A 20,433-nucleotide genomic window follows, 5' to 3' on the forward strand; every position below is an offset into this window, starting at 1 on the left:
TGGTGTAATGGCCAATTCAAATGGCGACTCGAATCTTTGTGGTAATTTCTACAGTGAGTGGGCTGAGTTTGAAATAGCTAGGTAAATCTAATCATGATACGGATATAATGTGGCTATGACGCCATATATCTGTAGTTCCTCAGCAAGGCAGAGAAATTACACGTTAAATGCTTCATGTATTTGGGTAAATTATAAAATTGATCTAATTTTAGGCTGAAGGTATGCCGCAAGCGAGGATTGTTTTGGAAGTGACACTGGAAGGTTCTGCCAGAAAACTTGTAACTGTCAGATCCGCTTTACAGATCGCAAATCAGCTAGATAATACTGTTGAAATAAAATTGGATAACAAACACCTGAGGAAAGGCAGTAAGTAACTACAATAAATCTTAATGCCTTACAGTTTTATGATGCTACAATGAAATATTCTAATCTTAATTTTAGTTCCTATGCACTTAACTGTGAAAGGAGGAGAGATTTTATCAGTTCCGTTAAGCCATGCAATGGCACAAATGTGGGCAAGACCGTTGGACACTTCAGGAACTCATAAATTCTACACATTTTCAAACAAATCCATTAATTGGCAACATGTTACTCAGTCAGGTCAGCTCAAACATGAGATGAGGCAATGTAATACAAATAGTGGCTTCCCTTTTAGGTTTGTTTTAAAAACAACGTACTATTTATAAAAATTAAATTATCTTAAGCTGTTATCTATAACATTTAGTTTTTTCTTAATAACTCAACACAATGGTCACGTAGTTTTAAATTATATTTTGTATGTGATGTGTCGTATTTTATAGGTTTTGTGCTTCCATTCAACGAGAGAACTATCCACCAGAAAGACACGCTCCAGTAGAACATCCATTGAACATGGCAATGATCCAACCTGCTCATACCATAAATCTTTTGCCTCCTCTTACTATAATAAATCTTCTTCCCTACGAGCTTTTTTATACCATTAAAGATCCGAATGTTGTGAAGTCTGTTATCAAGCCGGGACAACATTTCTCCAATTATTCAGTAGGTTTCTTTAGTTATGTAATTATTTTCTTAAATAAGATGAATTATTAATTACTATCTCTAAATAAGGTTGATCTTGAAAACACATTGGAACTGACATTCAATTTAGAAAACTTCAGAACAGGGGGTACACTGCAAATACCTGGCTTTAGTAATAGTTACACTACAAGAGTGATCTTACACGACAATGAGAAGCGGAGATTGTACCTAAATGCAGTTGTGCACTCATATCCTGGCGTTCATGTTAAAGTTAGTTAGTCCTTTGATTAATTATACAAAATTAACTTTAATTTTTTATCATTTCCACTTGAGTTAAGTAATAATTATAATTTAAGTTTTGAATGTTTTTTATGTTCATGTAAAATACAGGAATGTATGTGTATAATACCCTTATATTCCATTAAAAATAATTCTAGGTCACTATGTATGCACCATTTTGGCTAGTAAACAAAACTGCTATACCTCTTGTTTTCAAACAAGAAGGTGTGTCGTTGGATACTGCGGGGCAATATGAAGAACATGAGGTAAAGATAAATAGTTGGTTACTTCTAGTTATAATTGGATTATGTATTTTAATTATTCTAAATTTGATCTCTAAAAAAGGTTGCAAGGATGGTGGCGCCATTATTATTCTCATTTGCCGATAATGATTCCAGTCCAACAGTTACTGCAAGAGTAGGGATGAAAGTTCATGATGATGGTGTACCACTTGTTAGTAAAATTTTTAAAACATTTGTTTTTTTAAGAATTTGAAACATTCCTCCTTTGGAATGTAGTTGTAAAGAATTTTTGAAAGCGTTTGATAACTTTAGTTAAATTTCCAGGTTTATTAACATCTGAAACATAATTATCGCTGAGGTGCATTTTAATTCAAGATTAAGAGATAGAAATCTAATCTTACATTGCTCTGTAATCATAGAATCACTTAGAGATAATAAATACCTCTTACAAAAGCTATAAAATTTAATGAAGTTACTGTTTAAGCCTTCATTATTACTAAATCTATTCTTAGACTGTATTATCCCGATGTTTTACATTATATTTACGCTAATGTCTGAGATTTGCAACTGACCGATCTGTGAGGAGTTATTTGACTTTTGTGGGCACTTTTCATACACCTACACATTTATATTAACCAGCGCGCTTAATCAATGCTTTTCAGATTTCTTAGTCAACACAATTCTGTATCACAAAAATAGGTTGCAGCCGAATTAGTCAGAAAGTTTGATTTTAATTTACCAGATTTTGTTTTGTTTTGACCAAGATTTGCTTAATTCTCTTGATAGCTTGGATACTTACTTACTTACTTACTAAGAAGCTCTACATCCCAGAGTGGGCCTTAGCTTCCCAGACTCCTCAAGTCTTCTCTACACATGGCCCTTCTCTTCCAGTTCTCCACATTTAGCACTTTAAGGTCCCTTTCAACATCCTGGAGTCAACTTCTTTTCGGTCACCCTCTTCTTCTCGTACAACATCTTGCGAGGCATTCTATCCTCTGCCATTCTCACAACGTCTCCCAGCCTCTTTGATATTATTCTCCTCTCTTTGATAAACTGTATATATTACAAGTCCCGTATAACTCATACACAGCTCTTTGTTATTCCTTCTTCTTCATGAGATAGGTTGAATACATTCATTAAACAAAAAAGAGTGAGAACGTTGCAGTAAACATGCAGACCTGAGAAAAATTAATTCAATTAGAATAATTAACCTTTTTTATATTTTAGCCCTGCAGAGCTTTTACACTTCAACCAGGAGTCTTAGTGAGGGAGTTGAAAGTTAGTTTGCGCGATAACAGACCAGATCTTGTGTACATGATAGGTATAGAAGTAAGGCAAGGAAGAGGCCGTTATTCGATGACCAAAATTGTCACCTTAACTGCACGTTATCAAATTCATAATAAATCTAGCTATAGACTGCAGTTCGCTCAAAAATGTTTTGCATCAACAGTAGTAAGTACACATTCTTTTATAAAAATATTTTTTGAAAGAATTAACTTAATACCTTTACATTTATGTACAATGTAGAGTGATCCAGGAGCACAAGCCACATATCTAACCGCAGTTCCAAATTGTTCCTTACCATTTCATTGGCCCAGACTTGACAAAGATCAACTTCTATGCCTTAGAATCTTAGATGTTCCACAGTGTCATTGGTCTGGAGGGTTTAAGCTTGTGGGAAATAGCTCCTTCCATTTAAATATAAGGTTTGTCGACAGTAGATTTTGTATGTTTTTTTTTTACCTACAAATTTGATTTAAGTCATTTTTTTGTCTGGTCTTAGGTACAGTAAATTTCATATCATTTTACCTTTAATAAAAATGAATACCTAAAAGACATCACTCATTTTTTTAAGGAATCCTAATGGCAGCATGCATTTCTTAAGAATTGAAATAGTATTGCAAGGAGCTACTCATTTTATTGTACTGACCGACGCGGACACAATGCCACCTCCTATTAGAATAGATAATTTATCTCATGTCTCCATTAAGTTTCACCAGGTAAGAAAAAATAAACAAACTTTTTCATTGCTAGTATAAATTAATGAATTCTGCAGACAGGCTGATTAATAAGTACTTTTGTTAACAGCTTGGTTTAGACAGTTTGGCATGCAACGTTCCTCCCCAAAGTTCTGTGCCATATGCTTGGGATGAACCAATTCTGGATAATCTTCTGACAGTAATTGCCCCGGGAGGAGTTTCCGCCAGTTATAATCTGAGAGTACTTGGCGAGGCACAAGGCCTCACCTATGAAAATTTTATATATATAGCTTTTACTGGAACATTCAAAAAGTATAACTATTAATGCTTAGTTAAATAATTATTGAATTTAAATAATTCTGTGTTGCATTTGAATTTTTGTTCAGCTGCACAGGAAACACGGATTTATTAGACGTAGAATGCCAACAACTGGTACTGGATGTTCCGGATCCTTGCACTGGTAAAGTAGTACTAAGCAAAAAAGAACAAGGAGCTAGGTCACAATTGTGGAGAATGACTGCGGATGGTCAACTGCAACATGAAGGTTCAGCTCCACCAAGGGCTAGATCTGATAAAATAATGGTACAGTAGGCTTTAACTTCAACAATTTATCTAAACCCAAGTAGTCTTATCATGGGCTTTATATCCATCTTCTGTTGAGGTTTGTGGTGAGAAACGAATAGAAACATATTTTATCTAATTTACTCACTTAATACATTAAGTAAAATCCAAGGCTTACACTGGGTCCAGAATCCAATACCATATACACCTTAACTTTGCGAACCTAATCACTTCCGCTTGGCTGCCTGACGCCATCATTGATTGCAATAAGATGAGGGCAACAAACTTCCTCCAGGAAATTAATTTTTAGGGAAAAAGTTTCAAATAAAAGTTATAGATTTAATGTTTGTAGTCAGTAATAGTAATTAAAGAAAAACGGGCAGATACGAAATAACAAATAAAATAAATAGGAACAACATGTACTTAATACCTTTTGTTGGAGTTGATAAGTGTTCACACGGAAAGAAAAATAATGTATTTTCGTGGAAAATCAAAACAAATCTGCCCGATTTCTGTATGTTATTTTAAAAGACGAAAGGGAAAGAGAAATTAGTTACCCGCCCACAAGTGAGTTCAACAGAACAGGTTCTGAAATGTTTCGTTATATACCTGAAATCGATTCTGGAATTAACTTAAAATACTTCCCTGTCATACTAAAATACTGTTTTTATCTTAAACTATTTTTTTAAGGTACTGGATATTTGCGGACCTGCACCCCAACCAACACAATACGTAGGATTAACTTTGCGTAGACCAGATAGTAGAAGGGCTTCTACACAGAGTTGGAGATTTACAGATGAAGGCAGACTGTGCTGTGTGCACAATAGTATGTGTGTACAAGCTAAAGATGGTTTTTATGGATTGCACAAAGGTAGGAAAGGAGAATTATTAAAAATATAGCCCACAAATTTTAAACTATTTTCTTACATGAAATATTCGTTGCATGTTATTTCAGAATACATATGTGATAGCCTGAAATTTTGTTGGAATTTTAGGGCGAGGAATAATTTATTTTATTTTATTTGTTTATTTATTTTGCAACTGTAATTAATTACAATAAGCAAAAGAGACTAGGCTAAGGAAATACATATGCACGCATGTATACGTTATTTTTTTAATTTAAGGCGCGTCAACATCTGAGGTTAGTGGCGCCCGACGCTTTTTTTTTTTTTCAATTAATCTTTTGTTATTAAGGGCATAATGCGATTGAGAAAGTGATAGAAGTTAGTTTCATATAAGTCTATATGAAATGGAATGAAAAAATTCTGATCCTTTCTTTTTTTTTTACTTCAAATCAAAACACATGTGGGATTCACACACATTTTATTAACAGTTAAACCTTCAATACAAATAAAATGACATTAAAGGATTATTTTTTGACAATTTTCATTTTTCTTAGCTTCCTTTGCGTGTTTTTGTTTTTAATAATAATTTTATTGTTTTTAGCAAGATTGATTGACAATACAGAGATACTTAATGCATGAGCAGTGAGTCTTTTTTTGTAATCTATCCCAGAATCATGCACAAATATTTATAACTATGGTGATATTATAGTGTGTTTCATCTTGCCTGTTTAAATTGATTTCTCTGCTTCATCTGTTTTTTTTTTTTGTTATTTATTTATTTTTTAAGCCATTCCTCTAACGAATGCTTTTATTTTTTTTCAATGTTTCGGCATTACCGTTTGTTTTGGTGCTAGCTGGCCTTTGCCATTGTGTGAGGGGGAATGAAAATGGTCGGTTTTGTTGTGCTCAAATTTGCGATTGACAGAACTTCAGTGAAGGGTCAGTATTACGATGAACTGGCATACTCGAATGTTCACCAATAAAAATTCTGAGACCCCTGACTCTACAGAGTTTTTTTTTTTATGATAAATGATTTACATTCTTAAATTATAAAAATTTCAAATAAATAATGACAGCTTTAATTTTGCCCGTCGTAGCACGCATATTTATTCTACCCTCGCCAGTTTCGGACTTTCAGCCATCAGCAGAGGTAGATTAATGAGTTTGGTGTAGAGTTCTGAACTTTCCGTCTCGCACTACACTACAGTCAGCAAGTATAGCAAGTATCCAGCATTGCGGACAAACCACATTTTTCAAATTATGATAGGTTTACTCTCTGTCAGTGTGAGTGCACCAAGTTAATGGAAATTCTTGGAGCCGTTTTTTATGCAATTTTAACCCTCAGATATACATACACTCACTGTACAGTAAAAATGTTCTCGATAACAATAAATTCTGTTAAAACAGCATTTAGTTTAAAAGGTGCTTCGAGGGCCCTGTTAATTCTTTCTAGATCTTTCTCGTACTGTGACGATGTCGTGGCACTTTTTTGTTGTCAACACGAGCGCTACTTTGATTGCTAATTTATTCATACCAGTCGGTTTTTTTAGGGGTTTTGGAGGTTCCTTCAATGAACCACCCTACGGAGGACAAGATAGTTCCAATTTCTAAATTATCCAATTCACGAGTAATGTTTTATGTCATTTTATGAAGGATAAAATTAGGTATATACGTATCCTTAAAAGGTTAAATACCCAAAAAGTATGCCTAATATTTTTTTTAATTTTCTCCTTTTCCTTATTTCTTTGTTAGCTTTTGATGATTTTTATAAAGTCTTGACTTGATTAAATAATATTTTCATAAAAGATACTGAATTATTTTAGAAAAGAAAAACAAAATCGGAATATTTAATCCCGAACTTTTCACTCAATTATTTATTCAGATTTCTTATTCAATTATAACAATTATCTTGTTTATATGGTGGGATTAATAACATTATCAAAATTATTTTTCAGGAAAATTCAATTCGGGTGTCCCTTGGCAACGCTGTATGTATATTTTTTTCTCTTTATTAAAATACACAAAGATAAATATTCTATTTCCTTTTTTCTTATTTTAACTTTGCTTATCTTAACAAGAGCTAACTTATTGATATTTTTGTCTCGAAACTATCATTGTTTATTTTATTTATGTTCATTGTGCCTGGTATGCTATCACATCTCGTACACTTGAAGCAATAATTACTAATACAATATATTTTATTTGATTAAATAGAGAACATTTTTTTCTTTATATTGCCTGATTTTTTTTAAATTATATATTTTGAAAATATTTTCAATTTATTATTGAAATTTGTGTTGTAAATATGCGTTAAAAGTAATTCATACACTTCTATATGCATTTATAGAAAAGTTGTGTTGCGATTAGAACTCGATTTGTTTTTCTATCATTTAAAGCATGAAGAGTTTGTTTTTAAATGCATGTTAATGATGCTGCTAACGATGATTCAGTTAGTATAACGGTAGCCCAACGTTCACCGGGACACCCCTTTTTGTGACAAATTGTCATGGTTTCGTTTTTGTGATATTCTAATTTATTATGTTAATTTTTTAAATTAATAATTAATTAATTAATATCATTAAAAATAAGTTGAACAAAACGGTGTGAATTATAGAATAATGTCAGGTTTAGCGAGTTCACCGAACGTCTATAGCGAACGGTACCTTGTTCAAAATATAAGGTTTTTAAAGCATAAAAAATCCTCAGTTTAATGTTCGATTGGGACTACCTCATAAAACCTCTTTGGCTTTGAGGGATAGGTCCCACTACGTTATCCAATCATTATAATGAGAGAAGGGATTAGATAAGTAGTTAGCGCTCTGGATCCTCATACGTTAACCCCGGGTTCGAATACTTCTGCTGTTAGATTTTTTTCTTCCTAGGAGCTTCTTACAGTTCACTATTCGGTGATGGACAGTGTTTTCGTTTACGAGGGAACACTGTCCGGAAGCCGGAAGTAAACTGAAAAAGCTCCGGACGCCAATAACCTCAATTTTCGACGCAAATAAGATATACAAGAATTAATATTATTATTATAGGTAATTCTTGAAAAACAAATTTAAATAACAGATTCTTGCTTTTAGTTTTAGAAGGCCTAAAATTATTTACAAAAACTAAGACACGGAGTAATGGATGAAAAAAAGAAGTCTTACATGAAAATATGTCGTTAATTTTTTTAATTAAACGGATGAGGGAAAGAAAAATATTTTTTTTGAAGAAATACCAATTTCGTTTGCGATCCAAGGGCTCATGTGAGCCTGTATTTTCTCTTTCTCCCCACTAGACCAAGGAGCGTGACTTCCTCTCTCTTTCCACACTTGATTAAAGTTCACTGGGTTTTCATTTATAGAACCTATGTCTTGCTTCATGTTTTACAATCGCATAAAAGGAATCGGAGCATTGTGCAGAGAGTTAGAAGTTTAAAAAAGTATGAATGGTCGGCGAAGGATAATGTATTGTTTCTAAAGCACATGATTGTGAATTTTTATTTATTTTTTCAAATATGAGTGTTGATTACTTGTTGAACTCTTCCTTTTGATGTGAATTCTTTCTTCGTCGCACTTGTGCATTTTGGCTTTATAGGTGTTATCGACATCCTCATCAGATTTCTCAAAAAATTAACTCTGGCAATTATTAGAAACTTTGCTTCTCATTTGTTATGCAATTTGAAATTTATCTGAACTGTTTTTGTTGTGTAGGTAGTGATTTTCTCGAAGTTCTAAAGAGGCATATTTGAAAAAATAAATCCCAGAAAAATGAAACGTGGCACTTCTGACTGTATATTTTTCTTTACACTCGAAATTTGTAATCCACCTTTATACGAGTACCATATAACAACAAGAACGTGCTTGTTAATGAGTAAAGTCTTCTATTCCCCTTTCCCAGATTTTGCTCTTAATCCAATTATTCTGTGAAATTGTTTCGGATAAAATGTATCAAAAAAGTTTTGTGAAAACTATTGGATGCATTTGAGAAAATGTAGAAAAAGTTCAAAATCTTTTCAGTAAAATAATGCTAGGGGTTGAGAAGTCGATTTCTATGGTGAGATCCGTTTTTTTTAGTTTCTTGCGACTTTTAGTGTTGGAGATATTTTGTTCAAACTCTCCTCACTCAATCAATCACTTATTCACTCACTCACTAACACCCACATGCGCACACTGATAGTGAGGGGGGAGAAAGACCACTTTCGGACTCAGGTGGCCTCAATACTGATATTTTTGATGTGAAATCAAAATCAAAAATTTTATATGATCGCAATATTAATTTTGTTTTGTTTAAGATGCTTCAGTATCTTAAGGAATTTTCGCCCAAAGCCTTTTCCACTGAAAAGTTACAGCCCACTGGCTGTAGGGGCTCCTAGTACTCCAATACTTTTCTTCCAGTCACTGAAGTAAAAATATAATAAACTTGTTCTTCGTAAACATTATTGCTTCTTTAATCAGTGTATTTGAGTCAAGATTTCTTTGTATTTATTTATTTGGCAGGGAGTGAGGCAGTTTTGGGACCAGCTCAACCTGTCACTTATCAGACCACTGATAGCGGCCTACCTCTGGAACAAGCAGTTTCAAGACAACGACTAAGGCCTGGATCAGGGTTTTTATCAGTCATGATTGAAACTGATGGTCCAACGAGAGTGCTCAAAGTGATCGATATCAAAGAAAAAGTAAACATTTCCAAAATTATTATTTTATTTTAATTATCTTCTTTAATGAAATTTATTCGGATTTGTGAAATATTTTATCTTACTATGCAAGAATTAATTGAATCGATTGAATTACAGAGAAGACTTCATCAAATCAGTGAAGGAGGATGGTACAATGTTTCATGTAACTTGCCAACTAGGTCACAAAAAGAAGAGAATGAGAGTTATCAAGAAATTCAGGTATACCTAAGTTCAGATATTTAAACTGGACCTATTCTGATCATAGTAAGGTTATTGAAATATCAAAACTTCTCCGTTTATGTTATGGTAAAGTATTTTGCTACCAGCTTAACCTGTCCTTTATCAGACACTGGTAGTAGTCTCCTTCTGGAACTAGCTCGCAAATTTCTGTCTGTCAGGATTAATAGCTCATCAAGAATACTCTAAAGTGAAAACTCAACTGTAACAAGGTCAGAAAATTTGCCTTGTTTCAACACTCTAAAATATTCAGTACAAAAAAAAAACGAAACAAATCTTAATTTAAACTGATAATCTTCGCATTATGTTTTACAGTTAGTATTATTGCTTTAGAGATTAGATTCTGTAATCAGGTTTTAGGAAATAAGTTCAATGAATTGAATATAAATAGTATTTATAATCTTTGTTTTTAAATTATTTTCTATAAATATAACCGGCGGAAACAAAGGACCTATTTTTTTCTTTGTGCAACAACTCGTAATGCCATTAGATACTAGAACAAAATAAAATGATATTTAGCTGTCATAAAAATTTTGTATTTGTACAGGTCAACATTAATCTTCCTTGTATTGGAGTCAGCTTAATTTCTCGTAATCCACCAGAAGAATTACTTTTTGCCAGGCTTTCTGATTTGAGATTTAGTACTCTCATCACGCCTGCTGCAGAGATCTTAGACATTTGTATACAAGATATACAGGTTAGTAGTTTACTTAACTTTATTATCTTGCATTGAATCTCGTAACTTAAGTTTTACGTAAACTGAAATTATGTAGTGATCTTATGTAAATTGTAAGAACTTACACCAATTCCTGCTCGAATATGATCCAAAAAAATCTATTCTCAGCGTAATCATTTATCAAATTTATCAAACCAGCCCCTCAAAAAGCACTAAGCATATAATGTGTGTAAGAAGATTAGAATAAAGCTCAGGCAGATGTGTTTGTATTTTCCATAGAAATCTCTAAAATTGTAAGTACAAGTCAAAGGTGTCTTTTTACATTCTGATGAGTTACAGTTTGCTTATGCCTTTCTAATTTATTTGAACAAAAATAATAAGAGTAACCTAATATGAAAATATTCCCAAAAAGACTAATGAAGTTGTGCAGAGTACGTATGTGTATATCTCAAGTAGAGCTTAATATAAAAATAATTTTTGAACGTAATATCTGTTGGAGAATAAAAGAAATTTATTTGTAACTTAATAATTATGAAATTCAAAATGTAATGTTACTTAAAGAGAGTAATATCCTAGGAAAAACTAGATTTATGTAAATAAGTAATCCTTAATCGTTCTTGGTTTTACTTAATTTATTACTCCGGTTTAAAGCAATAGAGAGGAGATTGCAGGCGAGAGCCGTTAGTTCTGCCAACAGGCACTGGACTCATCTGATTATAGAGTCAGAACTCACAGTAAAACCGACCCAGTTTAGTATTTCAGTCACAAACACTCCCCCGTCTTACATTACATCTTTCGAAACGACTGTCTACAACCTTATGCCCAATGCTCTATCGATTCTCTATCACCAGGCACTCCCTCCTTCTGAGCCTCTCCATCATCTTTTCTCTGAGAATATATCATCAAGAAATTAAGTAATATAATTTCTCTTAAATAAACAAACTATTATCTTTAAAGAAATAAAATATTACTTCTTTTTTAAACACACTAACTGAGATTTTATGAAGAAATAAGTAATTTGCTATTGTGTTTCAATTTTTAAATTTCAGGTTGATAACCAAGTGTTTGAAGCACAATGTCCAGTTGTACTGTTTGTTTCTCCAATCTCTAGAACTTCAGATCCTGATGAGGCTGCTCGTCCAGCTTTAAGCATAACTGCTGAGCGAACTCCAACTAAACACAGCTACAACGCAGATATTTTTAGGGTGATTAATTTTATGATAATTGAATATATCAAGTGGTAATTCTCATCATGTCTGTTTGTGAACTTATTTCATTTTGAAGTCTATGAGATAAGATTAAGTTTTAAAGAACATATAATGCTTACTAAACATGGTTTCCATAGTTGAGGCTTAGGGACCAAAAAAATCTCTTCACATAGATTTTATAGATGGTTTGCCTTAAGGCGTCAGAATTCTAAGAAATATTTTTTTTCGCAAATCTTTTAACTAAGTCAATTTCTCAACACAGTTAAATATCGTACAGTTAAATTGTGAGTAATTTTGATTTCAGCATCTCATTATAAGTATAAAAAATATGTCTCTCATTATCGATGAAAGACTATTACTGAAACTATATCTATTCACAAGATGGAACAATTCAGAAGAAAATGAAAACGCGGATGAAAGTGATTTTGAGACTCAAAGAATTTTGGCTGAAGCAGCTTCTGTGCACGCTAAAAGATACTACTTTAGTACACTCGAAATTATTTTTACGCAGGTTCGTTTTTCCTTTAGTCTTCAACACTATGTATATACAATATATATTTAAAGAGTAATTTTTTTTTTTTTTTTATTGATGGCATCTTGCCATCTTTGAATTCAAGAATATTTAATATTAGATACGTCTCACATTGTAATTCCATTATTATTATAGTAAACGTAATTTCTTTTATCAAACTTATATCCAATACATGTTTTAGGTCCGACTTAGTGTCATGACATCGAATAAGTTGAGTGATCGTTTGATTGCAGTGAAGAAAAAACTTGGCCTTACTCTTATTCGATTTGAAGATGCTGCTGTTGAATTAGAAATTTTTAAGAAGGAGCATGCATTTGAGAGTAGCCAGTTTTTGATAAACGCTATTTGGAAACATTATAAAGACGTTAGCAATGGTTTTTATAGACATTTTTTACTTTTTCCGCACTCATATGTTTATTTGAAAATTAAATTATTTTCTAAACTTTAACGAAAGCTTAACAATGAAAAAACTGAACAGATTTTCCCTGGTTCTTTTTTTGTAACATGTGTTCTACAAATTAGAAAACTATTTAAATCTTTTTCTGTTATTTCCAATCGAATTAAGGTTGGTATTTATATTGCAAAAATTTTATTAAATAATTTATTAGTGGTTTATACATTAAAAGAGATTCCATAATAGATTGAATATTTCACCTTAGCAAAGAAATAGGAATTGACATAGGTGAAATTAATAATTCATTTCAGATACATTTTAAACTATAGGTTTTCATTCTGTTTACTTTGTAGTATCTTAAAGAATTTTTTTTAAGTGTATGAAGTAATTTCCTCTTGCAGGAACTAAAATGGCAAGCTGGAATCATTTTGGGATCAGTTGATTTTCTAGGAAATCCGATTGGATTCGTCAATGATCTTTCTGAAGGTGTGTCAGGGCTTATATATGATGGCAATGTGAAGGCTTTGGTAAAAAACGTTGCACATGGTCTTTCTAATTCTGCTGCTAAAGTTACTGGTAAGTAAAATTTATCGCAAAGGTTTTTCATCGCTTAATGTATGGCGGTGGCCCTTTTCACGGTATCTTTATTTGTAAAAAGTAAAAGAACAATAAAAATGAAAGGATTATTTGTATATTTGATAAACAGTTCCCAGAGATTAGATGCGGATTTTATTCCTTTGGCACAAATTAGGCCGTAAAGCAGAAACTTGAGTTTTCTCAGGAAATCCGTTTGAGGCCCCCTTAAATGAATGAAAATTCTCACCCTTAATAAACTTTATACATATATATATATGAAAATAGCATCTAATATTTTCATTATATTTGGTATAAGTATTGATCATTGCGTACTTCTAGCCCTGAAACTTTTATTTGAAACATTTTCAGCAAAATTGTATTATGGAAGAAGGGTCTGTTTCAATTCTGTCTAAAGTGTAATTATTGCGAAGTACGATCTACTCCTTACAGAACAGTAAGGAAAATTAGTTAACAAATGTCCGAATGTAAGAAAATTGAATTACCGGTAGTACAAATTTCGTGCATTTTTTTTTAATTTTCCTCAATTTTTCCGATACCAGTTTTAACTGAACAGTAAAGAAAAACTCATAAGGACCTATCAGTTTTATTTGAAACGTTTTTCGCGAAAATCAATTTTTAGGTTGTTTTCTAGGGGTGGAGTTTAGGACTTCTCACTTAAGTACCATTTCTTGATTTTACTTTTTTCTTCACTATTTTGGTAATGTGAATTAAAAATGTTGCTACTGAAAATCTTTAGGATCTTAGCACTTAAGAATTATACCTTGCTACTGTGAGAATTATATCAAGACAAATTTTTGTGAGTGTCTGCAGCAGATTTTTTTGAAGATATCACAATTATTTTAGTAATACAACATTGTTAACTGCAGTCGACTTTTCAAATACTTTTTATTTTATAGAATCGCTTGGCGATGGGATAGGACGTGTGGTGTTTGATGACACGCATGAAGAAAGAAGGCAGAAAATTAGGGCAGTTAAATCTGGTTCTAGTAGTGATCATCTGATGGCAGGACTTAAAGGATTCGGATTCGGTTTGTTAGGTGGAGTGACTAGTGTGTTCAAACAAACGTACGATGGTTATACCAATGATGGTATTCAGGTAAGTAGTATGTTAAATAATATTCAGGTGAAATGTGTTTCTAAAATACACATTAATTTTGCGATTAAAATTGTATTATATAATAATAATAATAATAATAATAATAATAATAATAATAATAAAGGTCTTTATTTCAATAACTATATACAATAATTTTGCAAATTAGAAAAAGACTGACAGACTTGACTCATGGTCAAAAGACCGTCTGAGTGAGAAGCTGTCTAAATGAAATTGAGAAAGTCTTATTAAGTTTCTATAGTAAGAAATTAAATATCAATTGGCCAAAATAACAGACAATTAAAAGACAACTTAAATTCCACATCTTTGGCTATAAAGACAAAACAAAACAGAGAGAACAAAAATACATTAAATATAAAATCTTAGGCATTATAAAAATTAAAACTTAATCGTCCAATCTCCACAATTCAAATCTATTTACACTGATTTATAATTCTCTGTTTTTTCTTCCATTTTATAAACTATAATTCTTATCAAATATAAGGTCCCGCTGTTTTGTTTGTTTTTTTTTTTGTTTTTTTTTTTTTTAATAGCTTTTATTTATTTATTTTGTTTTATATAATAAATAATTTATTTACTTAATTACAAGATTATATATTTTCGTACTAACTGTCTTTTCTATATTTAATTTCAGTAATTAAATTCACTGATAAGCTCATACCTATATCTCCACGCATCTTTACAGTAGTTAACCAAGCTAGGCCAACATTTTCCATTTAAGTAATTTATGAATTCTTCCTCACTCATTATTACCTAACCAAAATACCTCAGCCTAAATTCCCGCAAGATAGGGCAGACCGCTATAAAGTGGAATACACTTTCCTCTCTTTCTGTCAAATTGCACATAGAGCAAAGTTTTATTTCATTACCAAAGGTATATTTATTAAGATAAAGTAGTTCCCCCCGTGCTTTGATTATCCAGCTGATAGTATTACTATTCAAAATGGTATTTACAAAGTTAAGTTGTGAATCTAATTGTTTATACAAAATATGCCGTTGACTATTTTGTGCTGACAAATTATACTTATTAATTAACCCATTTTTAATAATATTCACAATTGAATGAATTTTTAATTTATTATTTATAAAATCAGATAAAGGAATATCATAGGTTGTACACAGATTCTCCCATTCTGTATAGAAAGACAATTTTTTTTCAATTATTTCTTTTAACAATATACCAGGATATCTATATGGCGGAAGCTGCCTACATCTTTGAATATATTTTATGTGCACTTTGACGGTATTATATATATAATTATGCTTTAATTAATTAAAATCCGTGGTAAATAATGTTTATTTATTTTGTTGTTTCTATGAGAGATGATTTACAATTTCTTTATTTTTTCATTATTTTCGTTTCAATGAAGATAACACCTGAGCATATTCACCTCCATGTTCCTTACAGAACTAATTCCTCAAATCAAAATAACTTATCTTAAGCACTGGAACGAGGTTATGATCAAGAGTGTGTGGAATGTGAAGCAGGAGATCCCCTGTTTGAGACCCGCTAATAACTAATTTGGTATTTTTTGCAAAAACAATGGTAGATAACGTGCTACCAAGCCCGTCCGTACCAGCTTGTTGGTTGATGAGTGTTTAACCTGCACGAAAAAATACGCAATAGAAAATAGAAGCAAGTCTGGATTACAGATCCTACTATCCGTCAGAGAAGCCCAGTCTGAGAAATCATGCAATAAGGGGAACAACGTATTTGAAGTGTATACAAATGTATAGAGAATCTTTTCGCAAAAGAGTTTAGGGCCTGAAGCTTCATAATTATAATGCTGGCTAATACATTTTGAAGAGATCATAATAACTAATAAATTTAACTACCCTGTCAGAAACAGTTATCTTGAATTCTCTTAGGATTTTAAATTATCGTTCATACTTACGTTGATTTTTGGCTTATGAAGTATTAATGAGCGGTTCAGAGGATCTTAGAGTAGTAATATCAAATGAAAGTGTTAGGGAGACGATGGCTAATTCGATGCTCAAAATTAACAATTTTTTTTATATTTAAAGAATATTTTGAAGACTAATCAGAATGTGTAGCCATAGCCTCACAATGCACGATAGTTGTGCAGCCACACTTAAGTTTGATAATAAATGATTCATTTTATTCATAGTTAAAAAATGTCAAACTAAAATAATTATATATGTAAAAATCTAATAAAATTATCATTGCATAGGGCACTATATCAGGGCTGGCAAAAGGTTTAGTTGGGACCGTAACCAAACCTGTTGTTGGAGTATTAGATTTAGCCTCAGAGACGGCCAGCGCTGTAAGAGATTCTAGCAGAAGGTTAGCTATAATTATAATCAATGTTTGCAAGTTTTGGAGAAGAATAGGCTTAATAATTGCCTTTCACTAAAAATTTAATTGAACTCAACTAGTTCTAATATTACATTTTAATAATAATATTTTTGAATTTGTATCAAATTCAAAAACCAGTAAAATATTCAGAATAATAATAATTCCCTTTAGTTCCAGCAAACAAATACCCACTCGTAAACGATTACCAAGGTGTGTTACAAGCCCTACAGGATTTCTTCCTCCTTATAATAAAAAACAGAGTGAAGGTCAGCATTTCCTGTATATTATCAACAATAGAAACTATTCAGAGCTGTAAGTTATAACCAATATTCTGCTATTTATTTAAATATATAAATATATCAATATATCAATATATCTTTTCATCAATACTCCTTTATGTTTGCAGATTTATGGCTTATGAAGTATTAAGGAGCGGTTCTGAGGATCTTAGAATAGTAATATCAAGTGAAAGTGTTAGGGTATTTAGTTGTGGCCCTTCTTCTAGTGGGACAGCTATAGTATTTGCACCTTTAGAGTAAGTTAATTATGGAATTTTAGAGAGATTGTATTTTTATAAACCCCTACTACACATAGCTACAAAATTTATGATAATTTCAGTGATTTAAAACATTGTGCTGCATTAACTATGACTGACAGCAATGGAGACCTAATGTATTACGTAGAATTAACAGTGAAAGTTGATCAAGTTGGCGTCATTCAAGGAGGTCTTGAATCAATTGCCAGACCTCGCATACGTTGTGATACAGAAAATATTGCTGCTTGGGTACGTTATATTTATAAAACCAAATTAGTTTTATTCTAGGTTCACTAATTCTAAAATTATTAACTGTAATTTTCTAAAATAAATTAAATAATAAACTAACGTGAACTTTCAAAAACCTTTACTTACACCGCATTTGTAGGATGAATATTATAATTTGTTGATGGAAAATAGAACATTCAATTTAATTCAGAAAATTATTGTACAAGGTAACTTCTCTTAAAATACACCTTCCGAAATAGAGTTTCAAAATGTGACCTAGTTAATTATCAAGTCATATTTTCGGTAAGTCAGGGATTTTTTTGCGATAATCGAAGGAAATAATGAGTTTAAATTCCCTGAATTATTATTGTTATTTTTGTTAAAAAGTAATTTGGATCATACGTTTTTAGATGCTTTTAATGTGATTCGTTCTAAATTCTTGCAAAATATATTGACTTCCAATCAAAATAAATACTTGTAATTACATATTTGGAAATCTGATTTTTTTTTTATATAACTTAAAATCGAGGTTTTTTTTCCTGCAACAATTTTTGGCATTGTACTAACGTACCTTCATCATAACATTTCTTCATCAATATAAATTTATGTTAAAATTAAGTGCATTATGCCAATTGGGATTTGCTAATCGTAATTAAATAATATTAAGAATCCAGTTTGTTAATTTTTATTTATAATGGGATTGCTATTAAAAATTTCTGTTTGAGAGGAGGACATTAGTGGCATTCCCACAGAGATCTCGAGGTTGAGTCCTGACTGTCTTAGAATTTTCTTCGTAAGAGTCTCTTACAGTTCACCCTCCGCTGACGGATAGAATTGTCCTTAACTTTATGAATTGACCAATTGATATTTGATCAATGACGCCAGGAACCTTTTTCATGTGTTGAAAAAGGTTCCTGGCGTCATTGATCTAAAATGTTGAAGCGGCTTTTTGATTAATTTTATTAATTTTGTTCACTTTATTTTTATTAATGTTTGTTTTATTAACATTTGAAAACTTGAATTGTTTAATATATGTTTATGATCTTGGTAAGTTCGCATTAAACGTTTTTGAAGTTAAGGCATTAACATGTATTGCATATATTCATGTATATCGAACTCTTATTGTAAAGAAATTTCTTTAACAATAAAAATATTTGTCTTCACTTAAATGTTAACAGGTATCACATCAGGTGAACTACGCTAAATCGAGATTTGTAGAGCGGCAGCATACACTCTTTTCACCCAGTGATATTCTTGGGTAATAAAGGAAGAATTCAAATGAATTACAATACATCAGTGTTCATTTCGCGAACACCATGCTTAAGTAGCACCGAACAGTATTTTTTTTTTTTTTTTGTAGTGTAAGTCATTTTCTAAAAATGCCAATTTTTTTTTTTTAAGATTTATTAAAAAATACTATTTTCTACTAGTCCTATGTTCCTTTTTTAAATAAAATTATAACAATTATTTCATTTATCATACTTGAGTTCATATAAATTTAAGAAATATTTTTGTATTCAACGTATTTTATAGTAAGTAAATTGTACCAACATATTTGTTCTGTGATACAACTTATTAAACTAATGTTAAGCAAATAATTTTGGCAGAAAAAAAAGTCAATCAACTTCTTATTTATTTAAATCAAAAATATAATAAAGTAATTTGTGATAATGCTCATTAATTACATGCACAATTTTGTAAATAGTTTTTTTAATTATTTGTTTAAAACAAAAAACATTAATTCAAGCTATTTAATTTTTTCACAAAACAAATAAAAACATTGTTTCTTCTAAAATAATGTATTTATTAAGACTGATTAAGCAAATGACTTATTTCCTTGATTTATGTGCGGACATTGTAAAGAGTAGAAATGTTATTTGTGTTATAAATTTTTTTTTAACTTACTTTAAAATAAAACAAAAATCTTGCTAAAATTGATACTTAATTTTTTTGAAGTGTTTAAAGAACGACTGATGAACAATGTATAATACACGTTATGATTGAAGCAAAGGCAAAATTAAAACTGTCCGGTAGGGTTGATCGTCAAAAACTGGCCGAAAAAGCTTAACGTTGAAAAATACCCAACTTTGACATTTTTTTGTTCTTTTCCCATAATAGATATAATACCAAAATTTTCTTTAAAATATAGGGTATATCCTCGATTATAAGAGTAATTTGTTTACAACTATGTAGATTTGATAGATTTCGAGAAACAGATTGCCAAAAATAAGCAAAAACAGCATTTTTATCAATTAATATTATTGTACCTTTTTTTGTGTAAACTACATAGCGCGTTAACGCGTGAACCGATTTTCATGAATGAGGTGTCATTCCAATCGATATTAATTATGGAGATGCTTCTCTTGGGTATCGCTACGCAGTAATAATAGTAATAATAATAATGTGTGTTGTATTAAATAATGATACAAAATAATACAAAACATAATGAACAGAAAACTAAGAAAAACAACACAATGCATGGACTTGCTATGCAGTATTTAATACTTTAGGAGCCTAGTTTGCCCTAAGTGTAAACCCTGGTTGAAAAACTACAGGGGGCCTTTGGAGTGATTCATTATATTGCACGATACCTTATATCGCAAATATACGACGGGAGATCATATTCTGAGATGTGTAATTATTGTTCGTAGTAGGATCATGAAACTATAAATAGAACATCCAAAAGGTACAAAAATCTCTTTAATAAAACCTTTCCGTTTAAAAAGTTATGTATAAGGGTTGATTACACGACAAAAGGTACACAAATACCCAAGTAAGTACCCAACATTTCATTCATCCTTCAGTTCGTAATTTCAGTGGTACTTCCGGATAACCACTATTCTTTAATAATAGAATGTTTGTTGCTCGTTTAATTATATCTAATATTTAACAAGTGATTACAATTGTCCATACATCCATGCACTTCAGTAAATTGGGCTTTAGAAAAAGGGCTAATCAATCCCTTCCCCTCCCCCAAATAATATCTGGATTATATTATATAATATACAATACATTCTGATGGATCTA

The 20,433-nt window shown here is 31.3% G+C and overlaps 1 protein-coding gene across 4 annotated transcripts in view; it reads left to right on the forward strand.

The window, feature by feature from the left end:
* Vps13D (vacuolar protein sorting 13D) overlaps window positions 1-19,016 on the forward strand; it is a 45,677-nt gene extending 26,661 nt beyond the window's left edge. For 3 of the 4 annotated variants that reach the window (XM_074118164.1, XM_074118165.1, XM_074118167.1), the window contains 26 exons: window positions 213-366; window positions 442-655; window positions 801-1,020; window positions 1,090-1,269; window positions 1,437-1,544; window positions 1,624-1,731; window positions 2,748-2,972; window positions 3,048-3,226; window positions 3,376-3,520; window positions 3,609-3,811; window positions 3,886-4,081; window positions 4,751-4,931; window positions 6,861-6,893; window positions 9,390-9,568; window positions 9,686-9,787; window positions 10,353-10,502; window positions 11,531-11,686; window positions 11,994-12,200; window positions 12,403-12,585; window positions 13,017-13,191; window positions 14,109-14,308; window positions 16,519-16,631; window positions 16,815-16,955; window positions 17,050-17,178; window positions 17,262-17,427; window positions 18,585-19,016. In XM_074118164.1, coding sequence (XP_073974265.1) covers window positions 213-366; window positions 442-655; window positions 801-1,020; window positions 1,090-1,269; window positions 1,437-1,544; window positions 1,624-1,731; window positions 2,748-2,972; window positions 3,048-3,226; window positions 3,376-3,520; window positions 3,609-3,811; window positions 3,886-4,081; window positions 4,751-4,931; window positions 6,861-6,893; window positions 9,390-9,568; window positions 9,686-9,787; window positions 10,353-10,502; window positions 11,531-11,686; window positions 11,994-12,200; window positions 12,403-12,585; window positions 13,017-13,191; window positions 14,109-14,308; window positions 16,519-16,631; window positions 16,815-16,955; window positions 17,050-17,178; window positions 17,262-17,427; window positions 18,585-18,668 — 4,131 coding nt within the window. In that variant the 3' untranslated portion in view covers window positions 18,669-19,016. The remainder of the gene's footprint in view (window positions 1-212; window positions 367-441; window positions 656-800; window positions 1,021-1,089; window positions 1,270-1,436; window positions 1,545-1,623; window positions 1,732-2,747; window positions 2,973-3,047; window positions 3,227-3,375; window positions 3,521-3,608; window positions 3,812-3,885; window positions 4,082-4,750; window positions 4,932-6,860; window positions 6,894-9,389; window positions 9,569-9,685; window positions 9,788-10,352; window positions 10,503-11,530; window positions 11,687-11,993; window positions 12,201-12,402; window positions 12,586-13,016; window positions 13,192-14,108; window positions 14,309-16,518; window positions 16,632-16,814; window positions 16,956-17,049; window positions 17,179-17,261; window positions 17,428-18,584) is intronic. The other variant, XM_074118166.1, reaches the window with a different exon arrangement.
* Window positions 19,017-20,433: the final 1,417 nt, after the last annotated feature.

This window comes from Rhodnius prolixus, unplaced genomic scaffold, assembly GCF_049639745.1.
Source record: "Rhodnius prolixus isolate KJV_2025 unplaced genomic scaffold, Rpr scaffold_2, whole genome shotgun sequence".
Classification (NCBI taxonomy): domain Eukaryota; kingdom Metazoa; phylum Arthropoda; class Insecta; order Hemiptera; family Reduviidae; genus Rhodnius; species Rhodnius prolixus.